This window comes from Gobio gobio, assembly GCF_949357685.1.
Source record: "Gobio gobio genome assembly, chromosome: 23".
Lineage (NCBI taxonomy): Eukaryota > Metazoa > Chordata > Actinopteri > Cypriniformes > Gobionidae > Gobio > Gobio gobio.
The window spans coordinates 25,942,051-25,960,232 of record NC_137119.1 but is presented as its reverse complement, the minus strand read 5'-3'; the positions used below and the strand labels follow the sequence as shown (position 1 = coordinate 25,960,232).

The 18,182-nt window shown below is 38.8% G+C and overlaps 1 protein-coding gene across 1 annotated transcript in view; it reads left to right on the top strand.

The window, feature by feature from the left end:
* Nucleotides 1-9,291: 9,291 nt before the first annotated feature.
* vipr1b (vasoactive intestinal peptide receptor 1b) overlaps nt 9,292-18,182 on the top strand; it is a 111,116-nt gene continuing 102,225 nt past the window's right edge. Inside the window, exon 1 of the mRNA XM_079806886.1 lies at nt 9,292-9,618. Within this exon, the coding sequence (XP_079663012.1) occupies nt 9,562-9,618 (57 nt within the window). The 5' untranslated portion in view covers nt 9,292-9,561. The remainder of the gene's footprint in view (nt 9,619-18,182) is intronic.

Genomic DNA, 18,182 nt, shown 5'->3' with positions numbered 1-18,182 from the left:
TAAAGTGGACCAAAAAAAGGATCTGAGTCCTCTTTCAGGTACAGGGAGCGTGTGAACATGAAGAGAACTGGGTCCTTTTTCACTTGGTTCACCTCTTGGTCCACTGATACCCCTTTTCCACCAAGGCAGTGCTAGAGCTAATTCAGAGCCAAAGCTAGTCCCAGTTCATAGTTGGTTCGACTAAGGAGCCTTCTAAGAACCGTTTGCTTTTCCACATGCTGAGAAGCCACAACAGAGCCATGTCTTACGTCACTGTATACGTCTCATCTTTCTCAGCAACGCTAGCGAGGCAGCGGCAGTGTTGCCAAGTCTGTGGTTTTGCCGCGGGCTGTTTTTTCATGTCCGAATTTTGAATCCCCCCCTGGAACGCGATTGGGCTTGTTTTGAGAAGCAATTGGGCGGGATTTGTTGTGAAAACCTGGCAACCCTGGGCAGCGGGAAACACACACACATCGGCGCTGCGCAGACCGATCCACGTATGATATATATAAAAAAAAAACGCATGAGTGAATCAAAAGCATAAGGAGTCATATGCTCTCGCTGGACTCGTTATCATACGGCGATCGGTCTCTGCACAGCACCGCTGCGAACAAGCCTTCCATCAACAAAGCAAACGTTGCATTACTGTTGATTCACATGGCTTTACGATCCTACATCGGCATCAAAACACAACGAAAACACAGCGAATCCAACGCATTCATGCAGTTCGCCGTAATTTGTATAGACAGAGATTACAAACAAGCAGCAGCTGTTAGCTCCATTAGCTGCTATTTCAAAAATGGCGGATCTCAAGTTTGTGTTGGTCTTGTTGACCCCGCCCCCAGCGCCTGACGTAATCGGTTCTTACTTCTAGCCCTGTTCTAGCCTAGCAGTGTTTTGGTGCTACTTAAGAACCACTTTTCCTGGCTCGGAGCTGGGGCTTTGGGTGTGGAAACACAAAGAACCGATTTGAAACTAGGCTCTGGCTCCGATCTAGCTCTAGCTCTGCTTTGGTGGAAAAGGGGTATTAAAGGAGTCTGAGTTCAGTTCTTTTAAAGAGGACCCAAGTGTGAAAACACCATAAGCAGAGTGTATGCGCATTGTGCCCCCGCCTATAGGCGCATATTACTAAAGCACCCTTTAATAGCGCAAAAAATACTGGTCTATTGACTGAAAGGGGCTATGTGCGTTTTTCTGAAATTTAAACTCGCGACTGACACCTGTGGCCAAAAAACAGAACTGCTCTCATTTTCTGCTCGCTCTCGCAGCGGTGGTGACGTCACATCCGCAGACAGCGCGGGAAAAGACGACCCGCCAGAAAATAGGAAAAATAGGATACAGGCTTATAGGTGCACCCACTGTGAGCGGACAAGGTGTCAGTATGCTCATCAGGAGATGTTTGAGTCATAAATGGTAAAATAAAAAGGCTATTGTTACGTTTATTTTGGGGAAAAAGTTGCATATAGCCCCTTTAAGACCAGGGCCCGTATTCATAAAGATTCTAAGAGTCCTCTCAGAAAACTCCTAATTTAGCTTAAAAACTTTTACATAGAAGTCTTAGCAAGAGCTATTCGGGACCGATCTGAGAGCAACTCTGAGCAAGGAAAATACAAAAACTTTTATCTTAGTGAAGAGGCGGGGCTGACCCCGTTGCTACGTATGACACAGTCTTTTGAAGACTGTGATTGGTTGGTTGTCCAAAAAGGGGAAAAAATAAGCGCTTTTAAGTATAGGGTCTATTCTAAGCCTTCACTTTGAATTTACAAGCGCAAATTGTCCTATTTTACCGTTCTCTCTCACTCACACACACACACACATTATATATATGTACACTGAAAAATTAAATTAAGCATAATCAATTAGTGCTCGTTTAAATCATTTAAATGTAGTTTTTTGATTTTAATTTGAAAAAATGAATTAGTTTTATGGGAATTGCATGTGTTTTTGTTTAAATTGAGATAAAATAAATTGATTGCGACCACTTACAATAACATTTTTTAATAAATTCAACAAATAATTTTTTTCAGTGTATATAAATCCTTTTATTATTTACCATGCTGTTAATTTCCTATAAGGTATTTGATTGGCTTAGAATTATAAACATTGTTCCACTCTTTCCAATTACACTGATTGCTGGCATGTCTATTTAATTGGTGGTTTGAAAGTTGGGTTTAATGCAACAAACATGATCCCTGCACGATCTAATCTATAGCGTCTTATTAAGTCACTGTCATCCATTGTCTGCAACACATTTCTTCTCCCTCTTCGTCTTTCTGCCATTTTCTCCGCTGCTAAAGAAACTCTTAAGCCTCTTAAAAGTCCTCGTCCGTGCTCCTAACAAATTTGACCTTAAGACCTCTTTTAAGGGTTAAGAAGCTTTCTGAATTACTTTTTTCTTTACTAGGATTTTTTAGTTAATTTTAAGAGTAAACGCCCACATTTCTAAGAATTTTCTTAGAATTTTGTCACTAGGAGCTACTCTTTGCATTAAGATTCTTTATGAATACGGGCCCAGGTTTTTGTTGGTCAATGGCGCAGTCATTTTCAGTTGCCATATACGACCATATACCTATTAACTTGTCTAATGTTAGTCAGCTAATATGCGAGGGAGCAAGACTGCTGTGTTCCAGTAATAGAAATTGATTTTAGTAAGTTATTTTTATACACTTTGCAATTGATTTTTGGGTTAGATCTAATTCAAATTATTTATTACACATTACGCTGTCGCATTCAGGGACTCTTCTTAATCATTTGCACACAAATCCTAATCTGTGTTTACCAATTTTATTTTGTGCATAATAATGTACTGTGAAATCAGAAACATACACAGTTCTTCCACAAAATCCATCCAATGCTTTTGTCTAAAGAAATACATGACTAAATGACAATTTAGACTATACAAGACCATGTGAAAAATAGTTCTCTGCTTTCAGTCAGTTTACAACACTAGTGAAGGAGTTTTTGTTCATCACTGATTACCGCAGCCAGGATCGTAGAGTTGACGCATAATAATCTTTAACAATTAAGTGATTGTTAAAACCAAGCAGCATGTTGGAGCCTACTACATAATTACAAGCCATTTACAAGAGTGATTTTACACAGCAATGAGTAATGAGGTTCTGCCAGCACACAACAAACTTTGTTAATTACGGAATGGCACTTTTTCTTCCTCACATACAGCTTACGCCCAATAGAAACATGTGAAAGCTTGAGTAGCAAACCTCCTGCTTTTAACTGAAGCCTTGAAATCTGCTCACTAATGACATATCCATGAGGATTTAAACAGACTCGCTCTCCAAGGAAACAGACGTTCATTTTCAGTGAATAACAGTGATGCAGAAAAATACGTCTGGCACCTCAAAATCCCCACACTTTCCTCAGCCTCAAAGGAGCTTTATCTGAACCGGTTTCATTGATTGGTTGTGGAATGTGGCAAACAGGAACTTGGCAGGAAGTAATCTTGTACCCACATTTTTGTCATAATTGTGAAAGGGCTTGTCAAATAAACTGCGAAGTCTTCCCTTTCCAGTATTTGAACTTTCAAGACCCTATGCTGATTGACACATCTTTTTTTAGGATTCATGGCTATTAAGTTTGAGGAGCTCTGCATGGGAAACTGATGCAAGGGGATATAAGCCAGACTAATCTATCTTTAGCGTGAGCCCTGTGAGTTATAATTCATCGATAAATGCCAATTTGACTGAGTGCTTTTATCATACCTCACCCTTTCATTAGTTCGTCTCCTGAACGATAGGAATAGATGAAATGACTGTGACATAAAACAGCAAATCACGCTTCCGGGTCCGAGCAATTTTTAGTGGTTATATGAGCAGTGGTGCAATTCTAATGATCTGTGGGGAACAACCAAAGTTTGAAACTCAAATCATATGACTTGATAAGTTTGATAGAAACTTTGAATCAATCATTCGAAACAGAAGATTAATTTTTCAACTCAAACTCCTCCTAGAGCTTTAACACTACAACCACCAAACTCGGGAGTTAACTTGAGTCCATCCATCTATCTATCTATCCATCCTTCCATCCATCCATCCACCCATCCACCCATCCACCCATCCATCCTTCCTTCCATCCATCCACCCGTCCATCCTTCCATCATCCACCCATCTATCCATCCATTCATCCTTCCATCCACCCCTCCATCCTTTCATCCATCCATCCATCCATCCATCCATCCATCCACACTCTTTAAAACATGGGGTCTTTATTGCCATTGATGGTTCCATGAAGAACCTTTAACAAAAGGTTCTTTATAGTGGAAAAGTGTTCTTTAGATTTTTAGAATGTTCTTCACACACAAAAAAAAGTTATTTTAAGAACTGTTGACTGAAAGGTTCTTTGGAGAACTGAAAATGTTTTTCTATGGCACTGCCCATTTGGAACCAACCATCCATCCATCCATCCATCCACACTCTTTAAAATAAAGGGTCTTTATTGCCATTGATGGTTCCATGAAGAACCTTTAATAAAAGGTTCTTTATAACTGGAAAAGTGGAAAAGTGCTCTTTAGATTTTTAGAATGTTCTTCACACAAAAAAAGGTTATTTTAAGAACTGTTGACTTAAAGGTCCCATTCCGCATGATCCCATTGTTCAAACTTTAGTTAGTGTGTAATGTTGCTGTTAGAGCATAAATAATACCTGTAAAATTATAAAGCTCAAAGTTCAATGCCAAGCGAGATATTTTATTTAACAGAAGTTCCCTTTCAAAGCCTACAGCGAACGGCTGGCTTGGACTACATCCTGGTACTTCCTTCTTTAATTACGTCAGTAGAGCAGTAGAACAGACTAACCTCCGCCCACAAAGAAACGCGAAAAAGGGGGTGCGGTCTTGTTGCTGTCCCACGTGGAGAAGCGGACGTGTCGCGTGGAGAAAAGGAACTGTTGCGTTGAGTGTGTTTATCGCCATGTCATCGAGACGCTGTTATTTTCATCCAGGAGTCAAATCACCTTTGTTTGGCTTTCCCAGGGACGCTGTAGAGATTATTGAACGCATACATCTCTCCGTTAAGAGGCGTGACCTTTCCAACGTGCGCTAAGCTGCTGTCGAATCATAACACAGGAACCGCTTTCACGTGCGCTAAGCTGTGGTCGAATTACAACACGGTAAGCGCTTGCACAATCAGAACTCATTACGTATTTCTGAAGGAGGGACTTCATAGAAAGAGGAAATCACCAGCCGTTTTTAGGACAGTGGAAACAGCGGTACACAGATAAGTACATTGTGTGAAAAATACTGTGTTTTTTTACACGCGAAACATGAACACATGTTATATTGCACACTGTAAACACAATCAAAGCTTCAAAAAAACACGAAGAACGGGACCTTTAAAGGTTCTTTGGAGAACTGAAAATGTTTTTTCTATGGCACAGCCCATTTTGAACCAACCAACCAACCATCCATCCATCCATCCATCCATCCATCCAAACTGTTTAAAACAAAGGGTCTTTATTGGTATTGATGGTGTGCCACCCAGAAGTGTTGTCGCCATGTTTGTTTGTAAATAGCGATTCCTTCTTTACAACAAGAAAAATGAAACCCATGAGAGCAGTGCCAGGACCAATATTTGCATTTACTGAAAAAGTGAATGTCAAGGGTTTTCAATAGAAAGAGAAGATTATGCTCTAAAAATAATTTTCTATTTGACGTCAGATATGAATACAATGTTATCCAAAGGTAAAAATCTGCATAAGAATACACCTGCTCTCAATGACCCACCCAACCCTTGAATGGTTATGTAATTACGATTCTCATTTGCTTCTCTTTTTTTAAGTGACCTTAACATCTTAAAACCCTAGAGTGAGTATGTATCTTGCATATAAACTTTAAAATGTGCCATGTCTGTATATTATCCATTAAAGTGCTCGGGAAAAGTTATAAATTATTGCATTGTGCAACAGTAGCTCAATAATAACTTTTCATTAAATTCAATACAGCAAAGGAATTGTGATGGCTGCTTTTTCTGCAGAAAGCTGATCTCTAGTGATGTCTTTTTTTTATCGATCATTTGTTGGTAAATAGACCTATAGTGATCCGCATGATTTTTGTCAATGAGCCAAGTGTGGTTCGCGACCCCTATAGATCAACAAATTCTGTTTGATGAGATGTCACACATGCATAATAAGCTTCAGTGTAAACGTTGCATGCACAGAATGGCAGTTTCTCATTATTTGCATGCATGGGAGAGAAAGCATATCAATCACTGACCATTCAAAAGAGGGGCGGCTGAACCTCAGCAGTGTCAACACAGATATTACAGAGAGTATTTTTCCCCTAAATGTGATTTAGTTAGATTAAATGGAAAATTATTAGAATGAGATCTGCTCTGAGACACAGAAATTAGCTTATTTATCACAAGACATGCTGCATTCAGGCTCACATGAACACAGACGAAAGATATTCTTGTCTCTAAACCGTTCTTATTTCAGCTTAATTTCATTGAGGAACACTTGAGCACTGCCAGTAAATAATAAATATTTACAACACCGAACAGGCATAACATTATATCCTGCTGAAAGAGGCCACAGCCATCAGGGAATACGGTTTCCATGAAAGAGTGTACATGGTCTGCAACAATACTTAGGTGGTACATGTCAAAGTAACATCCACATGGATGGCAGGACCCAAGGTTTCCCAGCAGATCATTGCCCAAAGCATCACACTGCCTCCGCCGGCTTGCCTTCTTCGCATAGTGCATCCTGGTGCCATTTGTTCCCCAGGTAAGCGATGCACACGCACCCGGCCTTCCATGTGATGTAAAAGAAAACGTGATTCATCAGACCGGGCCACCTTCTTGCATTGCTCTGTGGTCCAGTTCTGATGCTCAACGCTTTCTCCGGTGGACAGGGGTCAGGGTACCCTAATTACCCTTTTCCACCAAAGCAGAGCCAGAGCTAGATCGGAGCCAGAGCCTAGTTTCAAATCGGTTCTTTGTGTTTCCACACACAAAGCCCCGGCTCCGAGCCAGGAAAAGTGGTTCTTAAGTAGCACCAAAACATTGCTGGGCTAGAATAGGGCTAGAAGTAAGAACCGATTACGTCAGGCGCTGGGGGCGGGGTCAACAAGACGAACACAAACTTTAGATCCACCATTTTTGAAATGGCAGCTAATGGAGCTAACAGCTGCTGTTCGTTTGTAATCTCCGTCTATACAAATTACGGCGACCTACATGAATGCGTTGGATTTGCTGTGTTTTCGTTGTGTTTTGATGCCGATGTAGGATTGTAAAGCCATGTGAATCAATAGTAACGCAACGTTTGCATTGTTGATGGAAGGCTTGTTCGCAGCGGTGCTGTGCAGAGACCAATCGCCGTATGATAACGAGTCCAGCGAGAGCACATGACTCCTTATACTTTTGATTCACTCATGCGATTTTTTTATATCATACGTGGATCAGTTTGCGCAGTGACGATGCATCTCGAACAAGCCTGGTGTGTTTGTGTTTCTCGCTGCCCAGGGTGGCCAGGTTTTCACAACAAACCCGCCCAATTGCTACTCAAAACAAGCCCAATCGCGTTCCAGGGGGGGGATTCCCCAGTAAAATCACATTTGGGGGTAAAATATGTGTTTTTTGGCACTAAAATTCGCATTCCCGGGGCTAAATATCACATAATTGGGGTCGCTTCATCCCGCGGACATGAAAAAACAGCCCGCGGCAAAACCACATACTTGGCAACATTGCCGCTGCCTCGCTAGCGTTGCTGAGAGAGATGAGACGTATACAGTGACGTAAGACATGGCTCTGTTGTGGCTCTCAGCCCGTGGAAAAGCAAACCGGTTCTTAGAAGGCTCCTCAGTCGAACCAACTATGAACCGGGACTAGCTCTGGCTCTGAATTAGCTCTAGCACTGCCTTGGTGGAAAAGGGGTATAACTGGTCTGCGACTATGCAGCCCCATACACAACAAACTGCGATTCAATTCAAATTTATTTGTATAGCGCTTTTCACGATACATATCGTTTCAAAGCAGCTTCACAGAAAATGCATCTACATTACAATTTAAATTGATTTGTACATGTTATGCATTTCAGAATTGCACATATACAAAGCACACAGATTAGCTAACTATCTATTATTAATCAATATAATAACTATGGCACAGAAATAAGAATACATGTTGTTAATGAATGCACTGTGTATTCGGACACCTTTCTATCAGAACCAGCATTAACTTCTTGAGCAATTTGAACTACAGTAACTCATTGGTTTGATCGGACCCCACGGGCCAGCCTTCGCTCCCCGCGTCCATCAATATGCCTTGGCCACCCCTGACCCTGTCGCCGGTTCACGATTGTTCCCTCCTTGGACCAGATACTTCCTTTGACTGACCACTGCAGACCGGGAACACCCCACAAGAGCTGCAGTTTTAGAGATGCTCTGACCCAGTCATCTAGCCATCACAATTAGGCCCATATCAAATTCACTCAAATCCATATGCTTGCCCATTTTTCCTGCTTCTAACACATTAGCTTTGATATATATATATATATATATATATATATATATATATATATATATATATATATATATATATATATATATATATATATATATATATATATATATATATATATATATATATGAGGATTCGTGCGAATTTAGTTTGATTGTGTTACTTTTTTGTAATTGACATAATTCATCCAGAATTCATTCTGGTTAATTATAAAAGCTCACTTGAATTAATTTCAGTAATTTTTGATTTGGAAGTAAAGAGTCTATTTACATCACACTGTGATCATCACTGTGTGAAATGGAATATAACAATATATTAATCGCTGCACTTACATAATGTATTTAGAAAAATGGATTCTATCAGTGTTTTAATTAAGTTATTTTGTCTCTAAATATTTCTCAGACGACATACCCATTCAACCAGTTCCCAGAATGGCACTGAACCAGGTTGCTTCAGCAATTATTATACTATTAATAATGAATACAAATAATAAATACATTTTATTTATAAAGTTACTTTGGGTGAGATGTGTCTGCTAATAACAAAGAAAGCATGTGTCTATCCAATGTGCATCATTTTCAGGTAAAATATTTGCTGATTGCTTTGTGATAACATGTTGGCCATTCATTTGAAAGCAGAGACCAAAGCTCACACATGAATCATTTTCTGCAGCCAGTGTTCACAATTTCAAGCAGGCTAGGCTAGACCTTGAAATTTCATCTATTGCTTTCGCACTAACGCAACAAAGACATTCGTAAGCTGATGACGAGCAAGAGTGATGCAGTCTTGAGTGTGTTGTCAATATCTCGCAAGTAGTGAAGCTCCTCTCGTCCTCTGACTGTGATTCGCTCATTGGTCGCTGAACTGTCAGCAGCTCGAGCGGCGAAATGAGCCACTCACCCGGAGGACTGCTCACTCACGGCTCTTATGATGTCCCCTCTTCTGAACTTATGTTTTACTCATCTGCCAACACCGTGTCCGATGAGACAGCTAACGTTTGATTGACTTTATTTTACACGCTTGTAAGAAAGCAGGACAAACTTTAACGGATCGTAGCCTAAAGTTTTTTTTTTAATGGTAATCGAACATTGACGGAAGAAAAAGCATCTGCGATGGACGCCTCAAAATTGGTTTTATTGGTTTTAACGTTGAGCTGCTTGTTTTCTCCGGTAAGTATTTGTTTCTGTGTTTTTGTGGGCTATTTGATAGCATACAGTTGGTTGTTGCTTCATTACAGTCAGAATGAGGTAACGTTAGCCTACCGTTGGCATGTTTACATAGGCTATTTTAAATGCTTTTAAAACAATGACCGTTATCATTTGTAAAGGGATATAACGTTATTGTCCTCGCATATTTAGTAAAAACCAAACAAAAACATAAATCTGACTAGAAAACCACCGAGAAGTTGGATGATGATTCAAGACACCAAATGCAGCAGTGAGCGCTTGGGACGAGTGAAGGAGCCGTGTAGCATCTTTTACTTGATAAAGGCATGATAATGTTGACTTAAGCAAATAATTTGTAATGTCTATAGCATGGCAGATACACGTGCCTTTTATTTATTTATTGTTTAAAGATAATGCATCTTAAAATAGCCTAGCATAGTCTACCACTTAACCTCCCTGAGGGGTGAGCGCACCTGTACAGATGGGCAGTAACTTAGTCCTCTTCAAGTAGAAAATGACTTGAATTTGATTAAATTTGAAAATCATTTAGGCTTTAATATTTCACAATCTTGATCCACGCGAGGTCATGATTTTAGTTTCTCACCTATACTCGTCTGTTTTATTGATTTTTACGCATTCACTTGCACCAATCCCCCGCACTATCAGTGAATAGGCTATTTAATGCACTCAAATGGGTTCCCACAGGAACTTTTTTGCTGTGAATCTTAATTAGTATTTATTTCTTTGTTCAAATAGCTTTTATGATGTTAATTTAATTATTATTGTTGTAGTTAGTATTGTAGTAAAGTAGCTAGGCTACTGTGATTCTAGAAATATCTATCTATCTATCTATCTATCTATCTATCTATCTATCTATCTATCTATCTATCTATCTATCTATCTATCTATCTATCTATCTATCTATCTATCTATCTATCTATCTATCTATCTATACTGTGAAGTCATGAGATTAGCACATTTCCATATTAAGGGAAAAATGAGCCACTTTGGAAAACCAAAATGTTGTACCGTTCTGGTTCAGCTATGATACACATGGCAATCGTAACCGAAGCATTCACCGACAGTGTAAATCATATACTTCAGTGTTCACAAAAGCCTCTTACCTGCACTTTTAGCACCCTCTTGAATCACTGATAAAGCCTGCTGGTCTGCCACTCTCACCATGTCACAAAGTTGAATGAAAAGACATTTTGGTACTGATTCTCCAATTAAATGTACCAAACATCAGCTAAAAGCATCCTTTAGAAGACATCCCTGCTGCTATTTATTTGAGCAAAAATGGGATTTCAGGCTGACATGCATGTTGGAGGATATTTCACACTTGATGGAAAGCAGCTGGATGCAATGGAAAATATGTGTTAGTTGTTAATTGTTGTTTTAAATGTATCCGTGCCACTTGAGTCACATTATCAGCATGTAATTGAGCTGTATGATATAAGAAACGGTGGATATTCTGGTCTGAGTTTAAACATAACCTTGGAGGACTGTGATAGATTTGTTGCTTGCTTTTTGTTTTATCTTGGATATATAGTTGGCATCACCTCAGCTTCCTGCTCTTATCAACTGTTTTCCAAACGATGTAACATCTTTCAAATTTGAAATGAATCTTCACTTCTAAAAATGAAGGTTCTAAAAGATTATTTTCACAGCAATGCCTTAGAAGAACCATTTTTGATTCCCCAAAGAACCTTTCAGTGGACAGTTCTTAAAGTGTCCCTATTATTTTATTTTAAAGGTTTCTAATTTAGTTTTGGATGTCTCCTGCAGGTTTACATACATCAAAGGTCATAAAACACTTTCATTTTCTCATAATATACATTGCACATCACCACATTTTTCAATGATTTTCAAATGACTCGTTGGATGAATCAGTCTCTCTAATGCTGCCTTCACGTGCTATCGGAATTATTGTAAATACAAGTTTCCGAGGTAAAAATTGCACATGAACAACCTAACATTCTGAAACTTGAATGCAATGAGCCAGGCCCGGTTCCAGAATCAAATCACTGAGGGTGCTTCTGAAATTACTGAGGGTGCTCTAGTAAAGTGCATATCCGCCATAGCAGTGTACAGTGAGAAATGTATCATTATTTACCAATAATTGGAATTTCAAAAATATTTTGCTACAAATTGTCTATTCATCTATTAGTCTGCCTTTACATTGCATCTTCCTGAGAACCAGAAAAAAATTTCCCAGGTCATTACATTGTTTGGAGAGTATAAAAAACTAATTTAAATACTTGTATTTTTTAAAATTCCTATGTTAAATGCTATATCCTCTGCTCTGTAGAGGACACCAGAACCCATTTATTGAGAAAATTAAAAGACATGAATAGACAAACAATGGGATTTTTAGGTAATAATACTTTATTCATGGGTAATAATATTTTCATAAGAATTTCTCATATTTCATAAGAATATCCAGACTTAAAACTGTGTATGTTGTCAGAGAAATTTGCTAAATATAATGTCCCCTACAGAGGCAAAACCTCTATTCTGGGTCTCAGGAGGATATTTCTGTCGTGTGCAGAGTGGCATTTATTTTTAGATGTCACTTCCGAATCTTTGCTGCGTGCAATGTCGGTCCTCTTAGCAACAATAGTTTTATTCAATGAATGACTGTAGCCTCGAAAGTGAGCCAAGATCGCTACGATCACTAAAATGCTGTTGCTTTGTCAGTTCATCGCGTTCGAGAGATCAACCACTATCTGTGATTGGCTACATTACTCATGCATGTGACGCTCTCCAGAGCTCAGACACAAATGTGCAAATCTGTTTCGCCAATATTATTACAGTATCAACTTTGCGTTTGAGGGTGCTTAGCACCCCGGTAGAACCGGGCCTGCAATGAGCTCGTAATCACGACTTCAGAAGTCGGAATTATCCAATTTCCGATTGGATAACAGCAACAGCATTTTAGTGATCGTAGCGATCTTGGCTCACTTTCGAATTATCCAATTTCCGATAGCACGTGAAGGCAGCATAAATCCCTCCTTTCCACAAGCTACTCTGCTCTGATTGGCCAGACGGCCAAGTCTGTTGTGATTGGTCTACCGCTTACAGCGCATGTCGCAAACAAAACGCTATTACCATAAATTTCAGCACCACTTCCGAAAGCTCAGCGATTGTACACACTGTAAAGATGGCGTCGATTTTACCATATCAATCCGAGTGCGAGTCCGATGATGAAACATTGGAAGAACTAGTTATTCAACCCGAACCTTCATCGCAAGGATGACTCGAGCAGGATGTTTCTCAGTGATACGCTACTCATTTTGAGGTACATTATGAGATGTTTCAACTGTAATTCCTCACCATCAGCATTAACAAGTTTATGTCCCATCAACAAACTGATGTGTATATTTCTAATTTATTGCAGTAAACCTGCGGGAACTGTATTAAATGTATCAATATCAGCACATAGCAGAGCACTAACGTGAATGACTGATGTAACATAAACGTTTGTAGAACAAATATTACTCCAGGTGAGAACGACAGACGATCTGCTTTAATAGACAGTTTTAGGTAATAGTGACCCACAGCTGCTTAGCAGAAGCATTTCAGTATTTTCAAATAACGTGAGTTAGCCAAAAACGTACACAATATAAAACACAAAACTACATTTTTTGAACACTCAATAGAAAATATATACATCAATAGTTATTCATACTCACAGTGATTCTTAGGAGCAAGAATAAACTGGTACTGACCCATCTTTCAGGGCATGTTTCAAGTTTTTCGGACATTGTACAGCATAGTACAGGCGGGGTATTACACAAATGTTTTTTCTAGTGACGTAGAACTGTCACGCAGTGAGATGCGATTTACAAACGAGTCTGACTCGTATAGGCGGTTCAGAGTCGATTCTTTCTTTTGGGAGACAATAACTTTATTTATCCTGCACTTTTGACTTTACAACTTTGCAGAACGTTTATATTCACAAACAGTTATAGCACACACTGCATGAAAGAGAATATAAAAAAAAAATGTTATAGAGGAACTTTAAAAGAATCTTTTTTTTCTCTAACTGTGAAAAACATTTGAATAATTTAAAGATCCTTTTCCCACTTTAACCTCCTGGGTGCCACTGTCCACGTACGAGGACATTATATTGTAGTGAATTTTTCTGAGACCATACATGTCAAGCTTTTAAGTCTGGATGTCCTGTAAAGAGCAAATTCAGGGCTTTTCAGAGATACCATTTGTTTTGAGGTTTCACCAGGACAACAACTTCTCCTTCGTCTTTACAAACGACTGAATGGTCAAATTTAGCACTCTTATGGAAAATGATAATATTTTGTAATTATTTAAATCTAACTAATTTTCAAATTGGTTGTTATAAATCAACATCTCAGGAAAATGTTATGGGGTTTCTAATCAAAATATGACTTTCTGTTACAAAACAGGGCATTGTCCTCTGTAGCATGTTTATGAGGAATTTTAGGCGTCACAACAAGTGAATAGGGAAAGAAATTACATTTCAATATTCCTATAAAATATTAGATATTATTATGACAAATGTTGCCAACTATTACTCACATTATTACACTTCTTTTTTCATTATATGTTGCTCAAAGAAGACATTAATATGCAAATTAGATACAGTGTATAGATACATTGCATTGAATGGGAAAACCCATATGTATGGTATATCAATTAATTCCGTTATATCTTTCATAATAGTTGAGAATCATCTTTAAACAAAGTTTGGTTAAAAAAAATCTTGAAACCTAAAAATTGGTTGAATGAAAAAAAATCCCATTGTTTTTGTCATTTCATGTAATTAAATCCTGTGGGCCACTTATGAGGACATAGCATAACATATAATAAAGTATAACCCCCCCCCCCAACCCCCATTAAAAAAAAATCCTAAATTCAAAAAACTTTTTTGCCCCTGGGTCTTAGGAGGTTAAATATCTTTTTGTGCAATGGAAATGTTAAAAGTTCTTCATGTAACCATGCCAATGAAGAACCTTTGTTTTTAACAGTGTTGGTAAGCTGTATTTAATGCCGCGTTCCAAGCAACCCGTAACCCGTATTTTTCCATCCTTCTACCCGTGAAAGTGCACTGGAACGGCAGTCAAACTCGTGACTTCCCACCCGTGAACTCGTACTAGATTGATGTACTCCCAGTTACGAGCTCTGACGTCATATAGCCCGCAAAACAACAATGACAGCCCCATAAGGATGCAGTCTTTATGAAACAAATATACAAATAACGTTAAATAAAAGGTATAACAGCTTCTCTTGCCATAGGCACCATTTTTTTCTCCTCCATTTCCCCTCAAATAAGCAAGTAAGCACCTTTGGCGATATAAATGATTGTGAATGAGGATAAGCCCCATACGGTCCGCCATGCTTTGTTTACATCTAGCTACCACACAATTCCTTGCGCTCAGGCAGTTTGGCGTGACTTTGCCTGGAACGCTACAAAGTCGTGAGTCGTGATTTGAAGTTGTAACTTACGGGCTCAAAAACCTGCCTGGAACGCAGCATAAGGATGGTGGCTGCATGCACCGCCTTCCTCACTAATTTACTTTATTCTAAGGTCAACAAGCTGAGCTTGTTTTCAAGCTGATATAATCTTGACACTCAGCTCCATGGAAGATAAATGAATGTGTGTGCTTCACACTTACTCCGAATTCTAATGATCCTGGAGGGAAACTTTTAAAAAACAAGAAATCAATCATTATGTAAAACAGTTTATGTAGATGTAAATAACAACAAGTTTTGTTTTAGGTAAACAAAGTTTGATTATTTAGTTTAATTTCCATTATACTACAGGCTGTTGAATGCTTGAACGCATAGATTATACACACACACACACACACACACACACACACACACACACCCTCGCACAGAAACATGGTCAGTGCTGCTCTGACGGTTTTATCTGTAAAACAGTTGAGCAACTTAAAAGCTACAAGACATTTCTCATTAGCGAGGTAATAAAGGAGCTGTTCTTACAGTTTGTTATTAGTAGTCGGCTGCTGCCGAACACTGTTGAACGATATGCACAGACTGAGTTAAAGGGGTAGTTCACCCAAAAAGGAAATTTAGCCCATGATTTACTCACCCTCAAGTCATCCTAGGTGTAGGCAATATGACATTCTTCTTTCAGATGAATAAAATCTGAGTTTTAATTAAAAAATATCCAGGGAATCCAAGCTTTATAACTCGTATGCACGATCATGAGAGACTGGCGTTCCAGCGTATGACGTTCTGGTGAGTAGCCCTATGCTAGTTCTCGTGAGAACCAAGTTTTGTTTTGCTATATTCTCTGCGCTTCCACGTTCATCACCGAAAATCTTATGCTACGCCTGCGTCCTACATCATACGCTGGAATGCCAGTCTCTCGTGAATGCGCGTATGACAGTTAGCGGAAGTTAGAGATTACAGTTTGTAAAGTTTTAAATATGTATATTTTTTCTTACACAAATGCTTCGCTTTGCTTCAGAAGGCCTTTATTACAGTTTTTCTCAGTTGCTTTGGTACATTTCTCAGATTAGAATTGAAATTCGCAAAACTACCTGTTCGTTCTTCACATCATTGTGTCACTTGTGCACATCAAAAAAGCAGTTTCTCATTTCTGTGAACAAGTTGCAAATGCTTTGGTACATCCATGCAAATGATTATGTACAATTCTCTGCTGTTTCCTACATTATCAATTGCTTATGTCATGTTGATCAAAATGTATTATAATGGGTCTCTGTTGAATAGTCTCACCCCCCCCCCCCCCCCACAACATTTAGACATTAGTTCATAGCATAAGTCTTTACATGCAAGCATATTTCTATACATTTCCATTAGACTTATTTTCTAAAGATATTCGTTGTGATGTGGATTAGAATTTGTGGCCTAACAGACAGGAACGTCAGGATGTTTAGGAAGACTGCACTGTAATTCCTACGGCACTGCATGTACAGGTTTCCCTAAGGAGATTGTCCTGTGGTCACATTTCTACTTTTCTTTTTTTTTCTTTTTTTGTGCTGCTATGCAGCGCTGTCTTATCTTTTATGTATTGCAATGTCATGGTCTGTCAATAAATTACAGTACAAACAGTAAAAGTGTAAATGTGAATCTTGTCCAGTCTCTTGCAATCAAACTCCCAAACCCCATTGACACAGATATTTACTTTTGAGAGATGAACTAAGGATTTTGAGCAAGAGACTGGCTTTTGCTGGTAATCCATGGTGTTTTGCTATTTGCAAATGTCGCGGATGATTCAAGAAATGTACCAAAGCGACTGAGAAAAACTGTAACCTCCTGGAGCCGTGTTGAGCACTTTTATGATGGATACATGCACTTTTATGGACTTCAAAACAGCCATTCACTGCCATTCATCTCTATCTCTCTCTACTAACTCGCTGCATTAATAACTGTATTAGTCTGCTATTAATGGCTGAGGCCTCCGTTACTAGCTCTAAAATGACGTTTTGGAATTAGCAACGGAGGCTTGGGTTTAGATGCGTAAGAAATTAGCCCTGCACACAAGAGCGTTTTAAAGACAAAACCTGACAAATGTCTTGATATATATATTGAGGTGTTGTAAATGTAGTATAAGCGAGATAATAGTTTACTCCAGGCTGTTGAATTATTAGAAAAATAATGCACACCCAAGGTGGTAATGTGGTCACGACGCTAAATTTTTCTAATAATTCAATGTTTCAATGTTCAATGTTCAATTATTCCTCACTTATTCCATAATTTCTTTTACTGTACATTTAACACAATGCATGAGGCTGCCTGCTTATTTTATTCTCACAGGATGATCTGTGAAGTGTGAGATTAACAAATGTCCACCTTACTCGAAGAGGAAGGCTTAAAGAACATAGGCCTTTTATTAAAATTGTGCCTATAGAATAAGATGGAAGACTCTTTTTTGAAGACTTAAAAGAACACATTATAACACAGTTACGTTTAAGTACAACAAATTGTTATTACTAATTGCTTATGCACACTTTTGTCAAGAAAAGGGTCTTTAGGAAACAAATGAGTTTCAGAGCTGGAGATGTGTATGCATCATGTTGCAACACAGGATTCCTGACTCAAAACTATGCCTTTATAGTAAAAAGTTTTGTTAACAGACCAAATAAGGAACATTTTTATTCCTTTGTGTCTTATGCATTGTCTCTTGGAGCTGTTTTGATGTAATCAAAAGAACTAGATTTATATTTTGATAAAAGTTGTTTTCCCCTCTAAAAGTCGAGTCGCTTTTTTCGCACTTGAATTCAGTCATTCAAACAAGTCAAACAAATGCTTAAGGCAGCAGACTGTGTGTGTGGAGAAAGTTTTTCAGAAAGATTATAAGAGGTACTCTCTCGCTCTCTGAAGAGCTAGTGCTGGAACTTCTTCTGACTTCAGCATCTGTGCACTCCCACTCCCAAGAACACTCCCACCCACCCGACACCCAAACCTCATAATGCACTTCTGTCTGGTGTGTCAGCCCACCTCGCTATACTCATGAAGAATAGATGCGAGACACGTATTGCTTAACACCATGACAACGTCCTTCATCTGTGTTCTATATATCCAGCTATATTTGT